The sequence below is a fragment of the Eubalaena glacialis genome, chromosome 4 (genome assembly GCF_028564815.1).
Source record: "Eubalaena glacialis isolate mEubGla1 chromosome 4, mEubGla1.1.hap2.+ XY, whole genome shotgun sequence".
Lineage (NCBI taxonomy): Eukaryota > Metazoa > Chordata > Mammalia > Artiodactyla > Balaenidae > Eubalaena > Eubalaena glacialis.
In genome coordinates this window covers 98,896,296-98,916,745 of record NC_083719.1, presented here as the reverse complement: position 1 = coordinate 98,916,745, position 20,450 = coordinate 98,896,296, and the positions used below count along the sequence as shown (strand labels likewise).

At 35.4% G+C, this 20,450-nt stretch overlaps 2 protein-coding genes across 3 annotated transcripts in view; one reads left to right on the top strand and one right to left on the bottom strand.

Moving 5' to 3' along the window:
• Window positions 1-20,450, bottom strand: part of HSD17B4 (hydroxysteroid 17-beta dehydrogenase 4) — a 150,961-nt gene that overhangs the window by 69,523 nt on the left and 60,988 nt on the right. For both annotated transcript variants that reach the window (XM_061189542.1, XM_061189541.1), the window contains exons 18-23: window positions 19,800-19,869; window positions 18,992-19,098; window positions 17,409-17,495; window positions 11,477-11,563; window positions 10,338-10,476; window positions 1,169-1,296 (exon numbers count right to left, since the gene is read on the bottom strand). In XM_061189542.1, coding sequence (XP_061045525.1) covers window positions 1,169-1,296; window positions 10,338-10,476; window positions 11,477-11,563; window positions 17,409-17,495; window positions 18,992-19,098; window positions 19,800-19,869 — 618 coding nt within the window. The remainder of the gene's footprint in view (window positions 1-1,168; window positions 1,297-10,337; window positions 10,477-11,476; window positions 11,564-17,408; window positions 17,496-18,991; window positions 19,099-19,799; window positions 19,870-20,450) is intronic.
• Window positions 16,653-17,178, top strand: LOC133089881 (large ribosomal subunit protein eL21-like). The gene has a single exon (XM_061188076.1). The coding sequence runs from the start codon at window positions 16,680-16,682 to the stop codon at window positions 17,160-17,162; it is 483 nt and encodes a 160-aa protein (XP_061044059.1). The 5' UTR covers window positions 16,653-16,679; the 3' UTR covers window positions 17,163-17,178.

Here is a 20,450-nt window from a genome sequence, read left to right as displayed (position 1 = left end):
CTCTACCCAGAAGGGGCACTGTCTTGTTCAGCCACACCTAGCACCTGAATAAAAGGAGGTACTAAATAAATTCCCGGGAAGCAATTAACTGAGGGCTCACTCAGTACCACGCATTATTCTAAGCTCTTCATGTATATTACTGGATTTAGTTATCATAACAATCCTTTGGGATTATCACAATTCATTTTACAATGAGAAAATTAAGGCTTAGAGAGTAGGTGGCAGAGCTAAGATTCAAACTTAGATTTATCTGATGCCAAAGAACGTATTTTTAACCACTATACTACTTTACAATTCTTTTAAAATTAGTCTTTTTATCCAGGAAAATTGAACATTTTCTCCCTTATTCAAATTGCTCCATTCCTTGTAAAGTTGTATAGTTTTCTGCAAATAAGCCCTGTGCTTTTTCTTGTTAGGGTAGTTGTTGGTACTTCGTAGTTTGGGTAGCGATTACAAACAAATTTTTTAAATTATATCCTCTAGTTGGTTTTGCTGCTATGTGAAAGCTATTTTTAAATAATCATTGTGCATTCAACCACTTGTTTGAACTCTTCTGGTCTAAGAATCAATCAGTTGATTCTCGTGGGATTTCCAGCTACATAATCATTCAAATTTTCTACTCCATTCTAATTGCTACATCTAATTTTGTGTGTTTGTGGACTAGCCATAGGTTTCAGAACAATATTACCTCATAATGGCCAGCAAAGGCACTCTTGTTTTAATCATGATTTTCCACTGAAATGTCTCTAAATGTTTTACCTTCAGTAAGACACTGGCTATTATGTTCCATCCTTCTACTTCCAGTTTTCAATGATGATTAAGACAAGTTCTTAATTTTATATATCAGGAAAGAATGTCTAATTTTATGAAATACCATATGGTTTTTCAACTCTGAACTAACAATATATTAAAAGGTCTAGATGTGGGTTTTACATTGTTTATCTGCTAAAGAAGAATTCCACCCAAAAATTTAGTTTTAAAAAGTATCAGTTGAAAAACTCCATTAGAAAAATATATGACCTGTCAATTTGAATACTGCTATCAACTCTGTCTTTCCTCAGAGCTGCAAGATATGTCTTATAAATCAGAATTTTGGAGTCAGCCAAAAACTGCAATTGTCAAATAGGAAGCAATAATGACAAATAAATGAACATTTTAAGAACTTTACCTTCTGAGGATCAAGCTTGCCCAAGACTACTTCCATGAAATCTTCATCTGAAAGCGTGATGGTTACATCAGCAGAATCTTTCGCAGGGCCTTGATACACTTTTCCAGAACCATTTTTTAGGTCAATAGCTGGGAAAAATAGGAAGAAACAAATGTCTGTCATTTTTTTCTTCACAATATGAGAATAAAATAAACCAAATAAATGCAGACATTTTTATAGTTTCCAAGTTACTGTGGTACTTATTCTATTGCGTTGGCCAAAAACTCGTTCGGGTTTTTCTGTAAGATATGGAAGACCCGAACGAACTTTTTAGCCAAACCAATACATTATATATTACCTATCACTTAGAAAAAAATTTTAAATCCTTGATTTTTTGAGATGTCCTTTTTATAAAGAATATGATCTTCAGAACAGTCAAATCAATAATAGCTTTTCATCATGAAGAAGTTTACATAACAGAGATATTTGAAATGTGAATCAATGGAGAATAATATAAGGAAGTTAAGTGGTTGGAAGTTATATGGTTAAGGCCTTTAGATTCAAATAAAGACTCTGTAGTCAACAAAGGAAGAAAACTGAATTTTAAAACAACTGCATATTGGTTGGGGTGGGGGAAGGGAACGCACACTCTAATTACCTTTCAAAAACCTGAATTCATCAAAGGTTCTGTCATATGAATTAAACGACAGTCAAATTAAATCTTAAAAAGTATTCTAATTAGTTTGCTATAATTTATTTATAAAATGTTTATTGCCCTAACTGTTGTGAATAAACGTTAAAATTAAAATCTTTTCCCTCAAATGTTTTTGACAGAAGGATTAAGTCTCCCAGAAACAGGCTGGGTAACTGGAAAAACTATTAAAAATTTGCCTTCATTGCTCTCTATACAACACTTACAGAGCTTTATGTTAAAGTTACATTTTAGAAAGTTTTAATTGTCTCATACATGACTGAAACCAGTCACCCAGGAAGGTAATTCCACTCATCCAGCTTCAGCCTCTTGAATGTGCTTTCTCTGCTACTTCGAAGGAGCTATGATTGCATCACTCTCCCTAAGAGTGCCAGGAAACTCCCAATTTAGGATCAAGGAAAAGCTACACACAGGTAAGCAAAGCCATGCATTCTGCTTAGCCAAGCCCTACTCCAAAGAGAAAATTAAGTCACTCCCACTGTCCACAGAAGAGAATCTTGCCAACTAAACTAAAAAATAATAACATGACTATGACAGTTACCTGGGAAGGAGTAAGAGTGAGAAGGAGACCTTTTTACTTTTTATGCTTCATTCACTCACTTCATTGTTAAGTTTCTTCTATGGGTGTCAGACAATGTACAAGGTACTAAAAGTAAGGCATGAAGAACAAAGGCTCTGTTCTTATTGGTACACACATATTACAAATGTGTTTTTATGTGTTATTTGTATAGTTAAAAAGAAAGGTAGAAAAAGAGAGGGAGGAAGGCAGGCAGGGAGGGAGCAGGGAGAGAATAAGGGGCGGGGGTCAGAGAGCAGAAAGGAAAGACTAAAGAAAAGCAAACCTCTGGCATTCAACAGACATGATTTTAATTCTTCACAAGTAAGTGTAATGACCACTATATGTACTAGTCTTGCTCAGGAATAAAACTGGACTCACGCATCTTAATACTTCAGTGTGGAATAAGTCTGTTAGCTAATGAAGGCCCTTCTAATGAAGGGCTGTCTACCTGCCCTCTCACTCACTTGGTTTTACATGCTGCTTCACAGCCCTGACTCTTATGAAGCAATAAAACTTTTTTTCTGTGGAAAGCTAATAACTAGTGCTGGTAAAAGAAAAGAGGGCTAAAAAGGGGGAAGTTCTTAGCAAGAATACAGAAATTTGGGGTAAAGGAGTGAAACTCTCCATTCCACAGTGGCTCAAGTCATGGTCTACAAATGGCTCCTGCGGGAGGATCGTCATCCACCACCGTCACCTTAGGTTTACAGATACCTGTCAGGTCATGGGTAATCTAAATGAAATGAAGAAACAAGCTATATGTATTTTCTTTTTGTGGTAGAATGTATTTTAAAAGCTTTATGAATTATTTTAGCTCGGTATTTATATAATCATTAATGCACTGAAAAAGTCCAAAAAATTTCAGTTATACTTTACAGAATTTAATGGGGGAGGGAAAGGTGTTAGATGAGAACATACATTTGGACTTAGAGATCTTTGAAGGTTTTAGAATATATACCTTACAAATTACAACACTCTTACCAAAGTGGGTATACAAGGAACATACCTCAACTTAATAAAAGCTACTTATGACAAACCCACAGCCAACATAATATTCAATGGTGAAAAGCTGAAAGCCTTCCTGCTAAAATCTGGATCAAGACAAGGATGCCCACTCCTATTCAACATAGTACTGGAAGTCTATTCAGCATTCAGACAAGAAAAAGAAATAAAAGGTATCCACATTAGAAGGGAAGAGGTAAAATTGTCATTATATGCAGATGACATGATACTAAATACAGAAAACCCTAAAAATTCCACACAAAAACTACTAGAACTGATAAACAAATTCAGCAAGGTAGCAGGATACAAGATTAACATACAGAAATCAGTTGCATTTCTTTACACTAACAATGAAATATCAGAAAGGGAAAGTAAAAAAAAAAAATCCTTTTAAAAATCATATCAAAAAAATAAAAAACTTAGGAATAAACCTGACCAAGGAGGTAAAAGGCTCATATGCTGAGAACTGTAAAACACTGATAAAGGAAATGGAAGATGATTTAAAGAAATGGAAAGATATCCCATGCTCTTGGATTGGAAGAATTAATATTGTTAAAATGGCCATACTACCCAAAGCAATTTACAGATTTAATCAATCCCTATCAAATTACCCATGACATTTTTCACAGAACTAGAACAAATAATTCTAAAATTTATATGGAACCATAAAAGACCCAGAATTGCCAAAGCAATCCTGAGCAAAAAGAACAAAGCAGGAGGCATAACCCTCCCAGAGTTCAGACAATACTATAAAGCTACAGTAATCAAAACGGCATGGTACTGGTACAAAAACAGACATATGGATCAATGGAACAGAAGAGAGTTCAGAAATAAACCCACACATCTATGGTCAATTAATCTTTGACAAAGGAGGCAAAAATATACAATAGAGAAAAGACAGTGTCTTCAGCAAGTGGTGTTGGGAAAGCTGGACAGCTGCATGTACATCAATGAAGTTAGAACACACCCTCACACCATACACAAAAATCAACTCAAAATGTCTTAAAGACTTAAGTATAAGACATGACACCAGAAAACTCTTAGAAGAGAGCATAGGCAAATCATTCTCTGACATAAATCGTACCAATGTTTTCTTAGGTCAGTTTCGCAAGGCAAAAGAAATAAAAGGAAAAATAAATAAATGGAACCTAATCAAACTTATAAGCTTTTGCACAGCAAAGAAAACCATAAACAAAACAAAAAGATAACCTCCAAACTGGGAGAAAATATTTGCAAACAATGCGACAGACAGGGCTTGATTTCCAAAATATACAAACAGCTCATACAATTCAATATCAAAAAAAAAAAAAATCAAAAAAATGGGCATAAGACCTAAATAGACATTTCTCCAAAGAAGACATACAGATGGCCAATAAGCACATGAAAAGTTGCTCAACACTGCTAATTATTAGAGAAATGCAAATCAAAACTACAGTGAGGTATCACCTCACACCAGTCAGAATGGCAATCATCAAAAAGTCTACAAATAATAAATGCTGGAGAGGGTGTGGAGAAAAAGGAACCCTTCTACACTGTTGGTGGGAATGTAAAATGGTGCAGCCACTATGGAGAACAGTATGGAGGCTCCTTAAAAAAACAAAAATAGAGTTACCATATGATCCAGCAATCCCACTCCTGGGCATAATGCCGGAGAAAATTCTAACTGGAAAAAATACATGCACCCCAATATTCATAGCAGCACTATTTACAATAGCCAAGACATGGAAGCAACCTAAATGTCCATCAACAGATGAATGGATAAAGAAGATGTGGTGTGTGTATGTGTGTGTATATACACACATACACACACACACACCCCCCCACACACACAATAGACTACTACTCAGCCATAAGAATGAAATAATGCCATTTGCAGCAACATAGATGGACCTAGAGAATATCATACTAATTGAAGTAAGTCAAACAGAGAAAGACAAATATCATATGATATCACTTATATGTGGAATCCAAAATATGAACTTATTTACAAAACAGAAACAGACTCACAGACAGAAAACAAACTTATAGTTACCAAAGGGGGAAGAGGCGAGGGGATAAATTAGGAGCTTGGGATTACCAGATACAAACTAATATATATAAAATAGGTAAACAACAAGTCCTACTCTTTCACACAGGGAACTGTATTCTGTATCTTGTAATAAGCTATAATGAAAAAGAATATGAAAAGAATATATATATGTGTATATACATATGTATATGTGTATATATATAACTGAATCACTTTGCTGTACACCAGAAACTAACACAACATTGTAAATTAACTGTATGTCAATTAAAAAAAAAAGTATAGATCCAGTAAACAAACTAACCTAGGGATGTCATGTATTAAATAAATAAATAAATAGATAAACAGATAAGCTATATATCTATTATATAGATTGTACAACACAGGAAATATATTTTATAATAACTATAAATGAAATATAACCTTTAAAAATTGTGAATCACTATGTGGTACATCTGAAATTTATACAATATTGTACATCAACCATACATCAATAAAAAATTTTTATTTTATAATAAATAATAGTGTTATAGATTTTACTCAACAGGATGACCTTGCTACAATGTTCTGATTTCAGCTCCCAAAACAGCTGAAGAAGTCTACAGTGTCTCTCTTTCTGATTCTTTTTTATTTCATTAATATTTTGCACATCAGTATGGATAAGAAGGTGCAAGTGAGCATTCCAAGATCTGGGCTTCCTTCCCAAAAGCACCTCACTGAGGCCCACCCTCTGGTTTCTTATGTATGTCAAGGGCCTACATCTCTCCATTACACACTCCTGTTTCCCAGAGAAGAGGAAGGGTCCTCGCCCAGGCAGCCCTCCTGCTCCTAGATGATCAAGCACAACAGGCCTCAGAGAGGCCTAACCTCGAAAGACATAGCTAAGACTCCTCCTCCTCCACAGCCAAAACCAACACTGATACCAGAACTCTCCCCATTCTCTCTAGACTCACACTAATTTAGTTTTTAAAAATCCCAACATAGACACACATTCTGCCCAGAGATTCATTGTTGGTGTTGTTTGGATGGCAAGATAGGGGAAGGAGCAGGGAAGATGGGCACGGTCCAGGATCTTTGGGTTTGACATGCATCTTCCAGGCCACTGAGCCCAAACCCCTTGGTTCCTAGACTTGCTCAAGGCCTGTCACTTGTGTAACTCCAGTTCCGTAGGTGAACTAAGGAGCTGAGCCTGTTCTCTATAAACAGGTTTGGATCTGCCATAATGCAAACATGACTGGGACAACTAACAGCAATTTAAAATACCAAGAATTTGGTGATTAACTGTTTAGCAAAACATTTTTAAAACTGCTTGTAAAAAAAAAAAAAATTAGGTATTCCCTAAGTCAGAGCATTCAATCACCTATTTTATGTCATTAAGCACCAAGATGCAAAAGAGAGATACCAACATGGAATCATCTTCTAAAATATCATAAGCCAAAACACCTAGATACTTTCTACTGCTGCCAGCTACTCTGATTTAGCTCAGTGACACAAAGAAGTTGAGAAAACAACCAGAATTGAAAAAAGTTACACAGCTGAGAATCAGATCAAATAAAAGACAGGCAGATAACCAAAGATAATGATGAACCCTTTCAGAGAAAGCTTCAAGATCCAATTTGACTGTTAGCTGTGATAAATTTGGACCTGAAGAAGAGATGATAAAACAAACAAAAGCCACAAGCATCAATTACAAGTAGTTATTAACAGGTTTCTAATATTCCCATTTTTCCGGTGAAAATACAAGAAAAAACCCTTTGCCTAGGTTAATTAAAGGTAATTATTAAATGTAAGCACATTTTCTAATACTTTCTACAAGGAAAGTGATACTAAGATAAGGAGAAAATCTTAGTTGGTTATTGACACTATATTGAAGGAAATTACGCTATTTGCCAGAGTGAATCACTTGTATAATTTACAAATCTCTACAGAGTTCTTTTCTGCCAACTGTGAGACACATAATTCCAGCACGTTTTCTCTCTTATAGATCGCATTCCTTTCCTTCACCAGTATCTTCAAAAATCCTGTGTTTTATATTCATAACTCAACTTCTAATACAGTTTCATCTATAGGGGAAAAGGCTGAATTCCATCATGAATAGATAGAAAGAAGGAAGGACAGAAAGTAGAAAGAAAGTGATGATACCTACATATCACTGTTAATCTATGAAGTTCTTTAGGAAAAAAAATAGACACTTTGAACTTTGGGTAACTAAATACATATTACATGTTTGGCTTCCTTTACCCCCTTCTGAATTAACCTCCTATAAGCACAAATGTCTTCCAGAAGGACAAACATCAAAATGTTAACTGTAGGTAGTGGGATTATACATCATTATTTTCTGCTCTATACTTTTATATACCAAATTTTATATAATGAAAATATACTCCCTAAAAGGAATAGCAATTGTTATGTTAAAAAGAAACTTACATTAAACCAAAATCAATTGAACAAAACTTCAAAATGTTTCCTAGGAATATGTAATAGAAGATGGTCTCAAAAAGTTTTAGTTGATTTAGAGATACATTTTAATTTTTTTGATCTCAGTGAGCATTTACAGTGATCTTTAATTGTAATGAGAAATAAAACAGTCTGATTTACAAGGTATTTAGGCACTCTAAAATAGTAATCTCAGAATAAAAATAATGAAAATCTACAAAACAGTAGTTTCTACTGTGCAAGTAAAATCCCAAACCTAAAGATTTTTTCCTTTAAAAAAAAGTCTGTATAGACAGATTATCTGCATGATATGTGGTATACAAATAATGAGTGAAGATGGTTCATACCATCAGTTGTGGGACTTGCAGAAGCACAGCCTACAATCTCCTTGCTTTCAGGTACCACCATAGTATACTACATCTCATACACTAGCCTACAGTCCCCAGAGAAGGATTACAACCAGGTTTGAGATGGGCCTGAAAGTTAACATGGTCCTGGAGTGTAAGCCAATCACAGGTCACTTCCAGGAGTCCCTCAGCATTCCAGGGGCTCTTGGTCAACCTTAACTACACAGGATCCCATTGTACTTCACAGTTATGAAGGACGGGAAAAATCCTTGAGCTAAAAACTATTCTGGATGCTCCCTGTACCTCATTAGTAGACAGATTCAAGGGACCACAGCTGCTTGACTACAAATGAAAGGATCCTATCCCTTGGGACCTCAAGACAAAAAACATGAGAAATCAAGAAGTTTCAGTGAACATTCACTGATACACCCTTTTTCTCCAACAGCTCTAGAGATCGGAATACTCTATAACATAAACCTAAGGTTAGAATACTCTATACAGAAAGAATATTCTACCAATCAAAGTAAGGCTAGAACACTTTATAATATAAAGGTAAAGAAGTGATGGTCAGCGTTCATTCATAGCATGCTTCATGATTCAAAATATGAATAGCGGTCAGCTATGGAATAAATGTTTGTGTCCCTCCAAAATCCATACGTTGAAGCCCTAATCTCCAAATAATGATGGTATTTGGAAATGGGGCCTTTGGGAGGTAATTAGGTTTAGGTGAGATCATGAGAGTACAGCCTCCATAATGGGGTTAGTGTCCTTAGAAGAAGAGACATGAGAGAGATGATCTTTCTCTCTGCCTTGTGGGGAAACAGTAAGGAGGCGGCCATCTGCAAACCAGAAAGAGGGTTCTCACTAGAGCCCAAACATGCTGACACCCTCACAATGGACCTTCCAGCCTCCACACTATGAGAAAATAAATTTCTGTTGTTTAACCTACCCAGTCTATAGTATATTTGTTATAGCAAACTGAACTAAGATACTCTCATTGTTAGAAGCAGTGGCCTCTCAATCTATAATTGACTGATGCTGAAGAAAGAGAATGGACATATACTCACTTCCCTGTCCTTTAACCTATATAGAAACAGCACAGTGAAATCTGATAAAGCCACATATTTTTCTGTCATGACATATAGACACTGGATACTTAAAAACTTGCTAACAGATCTGGCTGATTAGCAAAGTGAGCCCACAAAAGTGCTAGTGCTTTTATTATGCAGACAGAAAAAGAAGAAAATTCTCTGATCTAGAAAATTTTTTTTACTCATCTTTAGTAATTTCATCTTACCTTCCCCAATTTTACTTTAAGAATTAAATTAAAATTGGACACTGCAATCTTTTAAGAGACCACAGCACAGAAAAGTCTGTGCCATGATTAAGAATGTAGTTACACAACAGATACAAAAGACATGGTAGAATTTTTTCTACCCCTTTCCCTTTTTATCTTCTCTTTCTTCTTAAAATGGTACCAGAGTCCTTTTGGAGCTCCACAGAAGTGAATGGAAATGTGACTGCTTTCTCTCTGCAGCAACTTGGCTTATATTGGATGCCTTGCCAGATTGCTAACATGGCACTCTAGTAGATAACTTCCCTACATTAGATAAAATTAGTACCTTTGATTGCCATCTGTATAAATGAAGAAAATAATTATGATTATATACTGATAGTTAAGGTGATAATCCAAAATGTTAATTTGGGGGGAATGAAGAAAATATTTTTAAAGCTGTTAAAATGTAATGAGAATTACTCAAAACTTTAAAATATTTCATTTAACCTGATGTACTTTCTTCACATTTAAGAGGAATTTGAAGATTAGTTAAAGAAGCATACGGCTAAGGTGACTGTTTAAAGTACTAATTTCAGGTGTTACAATGAAATCTTTAAAACAGATATTTTCATTTTAATTGATTCCCTTCATCTCTAAAAAACATGCATGGCTTTGGGTGCCATGAAACCCGTTATTTCCCATAAAAAAACAACTTACCGAAGAAGAAAAGATTTACCTACCTTCAAAGAGACAGGCTTTAGTTATAACAAGGATACTTTATCTCTACTGATTAAGAGTTATCTTAGAATATTATAGAGCCAGGGACATGACTTACTCCACTTAGCTGCAGTATTTTCACCTTTAGTGATATGCCACTCAAACACAGCATTTACTTTCTTCACCACCTCTCCCCCTATATGCTGAAGGCGGCGACCTACTTCCTCAAACACAAGGGTACTCTGAAGCTCCCTACCCTAGCAAAAAGAGAAAAGTTAATTTAATTTTAGAAGTTCTGTAAAAATGACTCAAGGGGATAAAACTATTACAAAATAAAAGTGCAACAACATGATTTTCTTTAAAAACCTGCACATAAATAAGGCAAACTGGTTTTTTCTCACTAGGTTTCTTTCATACCTTTCCTTATATTAATTTATGTCATCCAGAACCTCAGTCCTCTTAATAAAAGAATTTTACTTTTATCAAAATTCAGAAATAATATTTTACAAGTAGACTAGGAACTAACCGGATAACTTATATCCTAACTAACTTCAGCAGGAAGATACTGGGCAAATCAATCAACTACTGTGGTCTCATTTCTTTGTTTGTAAAATAGGACTAAATTACATGAAGCCTGAATTTCTTTCTAGCTCTGAAATTTCTTAAGTTTTTGATCTTAGATTCTTTTTAAAGAGATTTTAATTTTCATTCAGTTATATGATAATATGGCGAATGAAAGACAAACGTCATGGGTTTAAAAACCTCAACATTACAAAGTTAGTATTTTGGAGAAAGAAAATATAAATATTTTTATTAAAAGTCTCAGCATGTTAATACAGAATAACACAAATGTTTTAATAAATAATACATGCTACTGTGTTTATATCTGCATTCAAAGCATTATACAAATCTTTAAATCAAGAAAAAGGTACAGGATATTTAAATTTTTAATATATTTTTCTCCCAAATACTGTTTAAGATTTCTCATTAAACAACTGATTTAGTTACTATAAAACTAGAAAATTACTTATATTCTCTTGAAAGATACCCTAGTATCCCCACAAAAAAGTTTTTCAAAAAATTCGTAAGTTGTCAAAATATTCCTTTTTCTCCAAGCAGTTTTAATGTTCTCCAGTTCAAGAATTAAGAATCTTTCATAGCTCTTAATTTTCTAAAGTAGACTGAATATTCTTAAAGTGATCTTAATTGAAATTCATAAGTCAGGGTATGACTTGGATGTCAGTGGTTATAACCCACCTCAGATGGTGTCTTAGCTACAACATCAGCTGTTGGCACAAGATCCACATATGCATTTGAAATGACGATGTCTCCAGTTCCTTGGATCTTATAAAGGTACAAGAGGAAAAAAAAAACAACCAGTTCACTCTGATGATTCCAATGAAAATACAATTTCATTGTGAAACAGCATAAAGTCTTTTAAAAGAAATTTACATTTTTCTTCATATGAAAAAGAAAATAATCCAAATTAAATAAACAGTTCATAAATTAAATATCAAGAGAAATAAACATGAAGGCTTACTGATTTAATACAAGTGTTAATTAACCCTAACTGTAGAATCAACTGGAGCCCTTTTAAAAAATATTTATGACCAGGTCCCATCTCCAAATATTCCAATTTAAATGGTCTGGGGTGGACCCTGAGCACTGGTATTTGGGGGATTTTTTTTTTTCCAATATAAGTATGTCTAATGGGGAGCCAGGGTGAGAATTACTTAATTCTTATAAATAGTAAAAGGCATGGCAAAAAAATCCACATGAGGTAGGGGTACATAAACTGTATTTGTTCAGTTAACATAGAATAAAATTGGGTAGGAACAGACCACAGTCTTTTTAAAGAAATAATTCTAGTTCTTATTTCAAAAAGGAAGTGTACACAGTATAAAGTAATATGTAAATAGCCTTTCTATAAAATATTAAAGGAACTCTAATTCTAATTCCTAATACTTCAGCTAAAATTATTCCAGTGGTATTCTTTCATAAAATTATGGTATTGCTACAAATGTATAGGACAATGCCTAAAACTTAAGGCAGCATTTATTAAAACTGACTTTTAACAATCAGGAAGATCATTCTCCCTTGACTACTTCCCATTATACTTCAGAAAAAAAGATCTTTCAAACAATCCCACCTCAAGAAACAAGAAAAATCTCAAATAAACAGCCTAACATTACACCTAAAGCACTTAGAAAAAGAAGAACAAAAAAACCCCAAAGTTAGCAGAAGGAAAGAAATCATAAAGATCAGATCAGAAATAAATGAAAAAGAAATGAAGTAAATGATAGCAAAGACCAATAAAACTAAAAGCTGGTTCTTTGAAAAGATAAACAAAATTGATAAACCACTAGCCACACTCATCAAGAAAAAAAGGGAGAAGACTCAAATCAATAGAATTAGAAATGAAAAAGGAGACGTAACACCTGACACTGCAGAAATACAAAGGATCATGAGAGATTAGTACAAGCAATTCTATGCCAATAAAATGGACAACCTGGAAGAAATGGACAAATTCTTAGAAAAGCACAACCTCCTGAGACTGAACCAGGAAGGAATAGAAAATATAAACAGACCAATCACAAGCACTGAAATTGAAACTGTGACTAAAAATCTTCCAACAAACAAAAGTCCAGGACCAGATGGATTCACAGGTGAATTCTATCAAACATTTAGAGAAGAGCTAATACCTATCCTTCTCAAACTCTTCCAAAATATAGCAGAGGTAGGAACACTCCCAAACTCATTCTATGAGGCCACCATCACCCTGATACCAAAACCAGACAAAGATGTCACAAAGAAAGAAAACAACAGACCAATATCACTGATGAACACAGATGCAAAAATCCTCAACAAAATACTGGCAAACAGAATCCAACAGCACATTAAAAGGATAATACACCATGATCAAGTGGGGTTTATCCCAGTAATGCAAGGATTCTTCAATATATGCAAATCAATCAATGTGATAAACCATATTAACAAATTGAAGGAGAAAAACCATATGATCATCTAAATAGATGCAGAAAAAGCTTGTGACAAAATTCAACACCCATTTATGAAAAAAACTCTCCAGAAACTAGGCATAGAGGGAACTTACCTCAACATAATAAAGGCCATATATGACAAACCCACAGCCAACAACATTCTCAATGGTGGAAAACTGAAACTATTTCCACTAAGATCAGGAACAGGACAAGGTTGCCTACTCTCACCACTATTATTCAACATAGCTTTGGAAGTTTTAGCCACAGCAATCAGAGAAGAAAAAGAAATAAAAGGAATCCAAATTGGAAAAGAAGAAGTAAAACTGTCACTGTTTGCAGATGACATGATACTATACATAGAGAATCCCAAAGATGCTAACAGAAAACTACTAGAGCTAATCAATGAATTTGGTAAAGTAGCAGGATATAAAATTAATGCACAGAAATCTCTTGCATTCCTATACACTAATGATGAAAAATCTGAAAGAGAAATTAAGGAAACACTCCCATCTACCATTGCAACAAAAAGAATAAAATACCTAGGAATAAACCTACCTAAGGAGACACAAGACCTGCATGCAGAAAACTACAGTATACTGATGAAAGAAATTAAAGATAATACAAACAGATGGAGAGATATAACATGTTCTTGGATTGGAAGAATCAATACTGGGAAAATGACTATACTACCCAAAGCAATCTACAGATTCAGTGCAATCCCTATCAAACTGCCAATGGCATTTCTCACAGAACTAGAACAAAAAATTTCACAATTTATATAGAAACACAAAAGACCCTGAATAGCCAAGGCAATCTTGAGAAAGAAAAACGGAGCTGGAGGAATAAGGCTCTCTGACTTCAGACTATACTACAAAGCTACAGTAATCAAGACAGTATGGTACTGGCACAAAAACAGAAATATAGATCAATGGAACAGGATAGAAAGCCCAGAGACAAACCCTCACACATATGGTCACCTTATCTTTGATAAAGGAAGCAAGAATATACAATGGAGAAAAGACAGCCTCTTCAATAAGTGGTGCTGGGAAAACTGGACAGCTACATGTAAAAGAATGAAATTAGAACACTCCCTAACACCATACACAAAAATAAACTCAAAATGGATTAAAGAGCTAAATGTAAGGCCAGACACTATACAACTCTTAGAGGCAAACATAGGCAGAACACTCTATGACATAAATCACAGCAAGATCCTTTTTGACCCATCTCCTAGAGTAATGGAAATAAAAACAAAAATAAACAAATGGGACCTAATGAAACTTAAAAGCTTTTGCACAGCAAAGGAAACCATAAACAAGACGAAAAGACAAACCTCAGAATGGGAGAAAATATTTGCAAACGAAGCAACTGACAAAGGATTAATCTCCAAAATGTACAGGCAGCTCACGCAGCTCAACGTCAAAAAAACAAACAACCCAATCCAAAAATGGGCAGAAGACCTAAATAGACATTTCTCTAAATAAGATATACAGATTGCCAACAAACACATGAAAGGATGCTCAACATCACTAATCATTAGAGAAATGCTAATCAAAACTACAATGAGGTATCCCCTCACACTGGTCAGAATGGCTATCATCAAAAAATCTACAAACAATAAATGCTGGAGAGGGTGTGGAGAAAAGGGAACCCTCTTGCACTGTTGGTGGGAATGTAAATTGATACAGCCACTATGGAGAACAGTATGGAGGTTCCTTAAAAAACTAAAAATAGAACTACCATACGACCCAGTGATCCCACTACTGGGTATATACCCTGAGAAAACCATAATTCAAAAAGAGTCATGTACCACAATGTTCACTGCAGCACTATTTACAATAGCCAGGACATGGAAGCAACCTAAGTGTCCATCGACAGATGAATGGATAAAGAAGATGTGTCACATATATACAATGGAATATTACTCAGCCATAAAAAGAAATGAAATTGAGTTATTTGTAGTGAGGTGGATGGACCTAGAGACTGTCATACAGAGTGAAGTATGTCAGAGAAAAACAAATACCGTATGCTGACACATATATATGGAATCTAAAAAAAAAAAAAAAAATGGTTCTGAAGAATGTAGGGGCAGGACAGGGATAAAGATGCAGATGTAGAGAATGGACTTGAGGACACGGGGATGGGGACGGGTAAACTGGGACAAAGTGAGAGAGTGGCATGGACACATATACACTACCAAATGTAAAATAGATAGCTAGTGGGAAGCAGCCACATAGCACAGGGAGATCAGCTTGGTGCTTTGTGTCCACCTAGAGGGGTGGGATAGGGAGGATGGGAGGGAGACGCAAGAGGGAGGGTATATGGGGATATATATTTATGTATAGCTAATTCACTTTGTTATACAGCAGAAACTAACACACTATTGTAAAGCAATTATACTCCAATAAAGATGTTAAAAATAAATAAATAAAATAAACGTAGGTGAAATAATTAGAAAATAAGAGGGTTCCAGAATATGTGGCACCAACATTAATTGTAGGAGGATTTCAGAGAAAGCCAGTATGTGTTTTTATATGGATGAGGGAAAGGGGAGTAGTAAGGGACTGCCTCTAAGGACAAGGTAGAGCTTCCACTGAAGCCGAAAAGACAAAAGAAATTTGAAAAGTGAAATAGTGTGCATACATGAAGCAGGAAAATGATACTGCAAGCAGCAGGAAGTAATAAGGAGAAGGCAGCCATACAAAGAAGAGTTCTGCAAAGTTATTTATATTTATGAAAGAAATCATGATACAGTAAAGAAAAAAAAAAAAAAAAAAAAGTTAGGGCCTAGGAAGTAAGCCTTGAGCCAGGCAGACCTGGGTGTCTATCCCAGCTCCACCACTTTCTATGTGACCATGAGCAAGTTATTTAGGAGACCTGAATCTAGATTTTCCTAAATTAAATGTAGAGCTGTTACGCATAGTAGAAATAATGGGATAGCCTGCTTATAGGTACTCGACAACTTTAAGCTGTTATTATCGTTGGTGGTGGTATTTAAACTGCTCGACACAAACCATCAATGTAGTGCAAATGATCAGGCCAAGAAGTATCACCCTGGTCAATTGTATTAACAAAAATAATCTGTAAAAAACTTATAAAAGGCTGATTGCATGTCCTTTTAGTATTTTACTGGAGCACTGCTAACAGCCTCACCCCAAAATTACTTAACTCTATAGGGAGATATACTCTGTCTTGTTACTTACTATTAATTAAGCCCAGACTCTGTGACATAAGATGTTAATTTGTGTCACATTTTCATTTTATATCTGTCTGAGAGTTATGCCTTTAATTTTCTGAAGATTATATTCTGACAACAACTTGAATGATGGGTTGAGCCAAAAAGATATGGTTGGTTGGGTTTTCAGAAATGCTATGTAGACAGGCACCAATTTAGCTGAGAATAAAAAACAGAAAATAGCTTCTTTTCGGCCAGAACCGCCACCTTCCAGTAATTCGCCAAAATGACCAACACAAAGGGAAAGAGGAGGGGCACCCGCTACATGTTCTCTAGGCCTTTTAGAAAATATGGAGCTGCTCCTTTGGCCACATACATACGAATCTACAAGAAAGGTGATATTGTAGATATCAAGGGAACGGGCACTGTTCAAAAAGGAATGCCCCACAAACGTTACCATGGCAAAACTGGGAGAGTCTACAGTGTTACCCAGCATGCTGTTGGCATCATTGTAAACAAACAAGTTAAGGGCAAGATTCTTGCCAAGAGAATTAATGTGCGTATCGAGCATGTTAAGCACTCTAAGAGCCGAGACAGCTTCCTGAAACGAGTGAAGGAAAATGATCAGAAAAAGAAGGAAGCCAAAGAGAAAGGTACTTGGGTTCAGCTGAAGCGCCAGCCTGCTCCCCCCAGGGAAGCACACTTCGTGAGAACCAATGGAAAAGAGCCTGAACTGTTGGAGCCCATTCCCTATGAATTCATGGCATGACGGGGGTAAAGAAAATAAAAGACCTGGACTGTAAAAAAAAAACAAAAAAAAAAACAGAAAATAAAAAACAAGGTACGGAGGCATCTTATTTTCAATTAAAAGTTACCACTGATTTTTTTTAAAAAACTTTCTAAGTTTTATCTCATATCCATAATATTAACCAAAAGAATGCTAGGATGGAACATAATTATAGGATACAGTGAAGAGGGTAACGAAACAATGTACCTCTAACTACGTTATCCATACCTTGGTTTGGAAATGGATTCTATTTCCTTCCTTCCACATCTCAGTTTGTAGAGTTTGTCCTGGATATACTGGTTTTGCAAAACGAACCTTTAAAAAAAATGTGTTTTAGGGTTAAGAATGTTTTAATATGAAACTTTTCCACTTTGCGGGGGGGTGGAATTTGGGGGGAAGGCTGGAGAGCATAAAAGGAAGAAACAGAGACTGGACTATACTTAAATTCATAAAAATAGTAATATGATAAAATTAGTAGAGATATAGTTAGTAAAAGTTAATTCTTTGTCTTTCAAAATATAGAATCAATAAATAGTTTAATCTTGACAAATCAAAACACAGAAGAATAATCATATTAAGTAGAGTTATATAGGTAACCACCAGAACAACTTAACAGAAGCAGTTAAAAGTGGCACTAATTAAGTCTGAGGAATAAGACCTGGAGTTGTTGTATAGGACAGAATAATTACATTTTTTATTTCCTAATTTTCTATACTATTTTATTTGCTCTGTGTACATATTATTGGCTGATTTTTTAAATAATTATAATAATAACTATAAAATAGTTATAATAATGAGAATAATCAGTGTTATCAAAGGCAAGACATCAGAAAATAAATTTCCACTGCTGCATGGAGCACAAACTGATAAAAGCTTTTGGAGCTATTTGACACTGCCTTAAAGTTTTGTTTTGTTTTGTTTTAAGTGTATGTCTTTCGATTTATGCAAAACTGTGCAGAGTCAGTTTTCTTTGCAATTTATAATGGATGAAAACTTGAAGCCAACTTAAAAGTGCAAAACTAGGGCTTCCCTGGTGGTGCAGTGGTTAAGAATCCGCCTGCCAATGCAGGGGACACGGGTTTGAGCCCTGGTCCAGGAAGATCCCACATGCTGCGGAGCAACTAAGCCCGTGTGCCACAACTACTGAGCCTGTGCTCTAGAGCCCACGAGCCACAACTACTGAGCCCGTGTGCTATAACTACTGAAGCCCGCACACCTAGAGCCTGTGCTCCGCAGCAAGAGAAGCCACCGCAATGAGAAGCCCGCACACCACAATGAAGAGTAGCCCCCACTCGCCACAACTAGAGAAAGCCTGCGCGCAGCAAGGAAGACTCAATACAGCCAAAAAATAAATAAATTTACAGTGACCACAAAAAAAAAAAGTGCAAAACTAAAATCAATATGCAGCCAACATACTGATATAGGTGCACGTTTATTAGAGTTCAAATGCAGCCACTTAACATTTTCAATTAAATTAAGGCAAATTATAAAACAGTAAAACATGAATAAATAAATTTTTAAAGGTAAATCTCGAGTTTGTTAAGGCATATATGCTGATATATGTATGCTCCTAATTAATTTATAAAACAATCAAATCAATCTGTTAAAAGTGTAACTGTATATAATATCCTTCATGATGCATGTGTAATAGAGGCATTTATAGCTACAAAAAGAAAACTTGCTGATTGCCAAGTCAATGAAATAATAAAAATAATAACTTCAGTATAGTACCTATTTTTAAATGAAGTCACTAAGACTCCTCTAAAACTAAAAATGAACAAGTAGTTAAATTATTAATAATTTACACATACCTTAATTGCTTTGAATCTTGACACATCATTATCTGCAAACTGCTGTAAAACATGCCTGGCAGAAAATCCAAATGTACATAATCCATGTAATATGGGCTTGTCAAAACCTAAAAATGATAGAGAGAATTTAGTTAGATGAAGGCACATTTCATGTTTAAAAACCAAGAACAGTTCACTCAGGACTTCAAAAATACATTTTTAAACTGCATTAGCCTGAATCATACCATCTATTTTAACACATTATTGACCAGGGGGATTTTTGCAGAAACTAACGCCTATGGCGTTAATACATCTCTAGTCAATAATGTGTTAAGACACATGGAAAATATTTTATAAATAATACTTCCTGGGAAAATAATTATGAAATAAACAAAAAAAGAAAAAAAAAAGAAAGGAATGTCAGAGATCTGGGGACACAAATAATTATTTTATTTAGCTTTGGTTGTAACCATGAAATCATCCACAGTGATTTCAATATCCATGTATGTAGATGATCCTTCTTCAACCTTTCAGTTCTTTGCTCTCCCCTCCAATGGCCTTGACCTTCATGATAACTCAGATACCCATCCCCATGGTCCTATCCTAGACCTTGCACGAGCAGGAGCTACCTTCCACCATAATCTGAATTTCACGTACACCATTTTCTGAACACTACTTCCCACCTTTCCATGGCCTTTGCATAAACATATTAGGAGAGGGCTATTTTTTAAATGTTACTCAAACTTCCAGTCATAAGTAGCAACGTCTTTAAGTATTATTTAGATAACTGAGCTAATATTTTCATTGGCTCACATTATTAGCAACTCACCTGCTAAGTTAGCAAAGTCAGGATCAATGTGTAAGGGATTCCAGTCTCCACTGAGGCGGTACAAAGCAGCCTGTGGAGAAAGAATTATAAAAGAAACTAGCACCCAGTGCCTTCTTAGAATACATTAAAATAAAAACAGGAAATATGGCTGGTTATTGCATAAGAAATGCATTATAATGTACCTAATAGTAGCTTTGATTAAAAAATAACTATTTCTAACAAAAAAAGATTAAGTGTAAATCAAATGCTTTTTGTAACACCTGCCACTGAGATCAGAAGGGGTGAGGACTGTCAAATAATAGGAAGGGGAACCAAGAACTACATCTGGGAACAACACTGGTTACCACTGCCTAAGGAGAAATTCACAAAAAGGAATCCATCAATCTACTCTCATTAAAACACAATGAAGGGCTTCCCTAGTGGCACACTGGTTAAGAATCCGCCTGCCAATGCAGGGGACATGGGTTTGATCCCTGGTCCAGGAAGATCCCACATGCCACAGAGCAACTAAGCCTGTGCGCCACAACTACTGAGCCTGTGCTCTAGAGCCCGTGAGCCACAACTACTGAAGCCCAAGCACCCCAACTACTGAAGCCCGCATGCCCTAGAGCCCGCGCTCCGCAACAAAGGGAAGCCACCACAATGAGAAGC

Bases quoted from the DNA above. Each gene is read 5' to 3' on its own strand.
- LOC133089881 (XM_061188076.1), top strand. From the start codon at position 16,680: ATGACCAACACAAAGGGAAAGAGGAGGGGCACCCGCTACATGTTCTCT.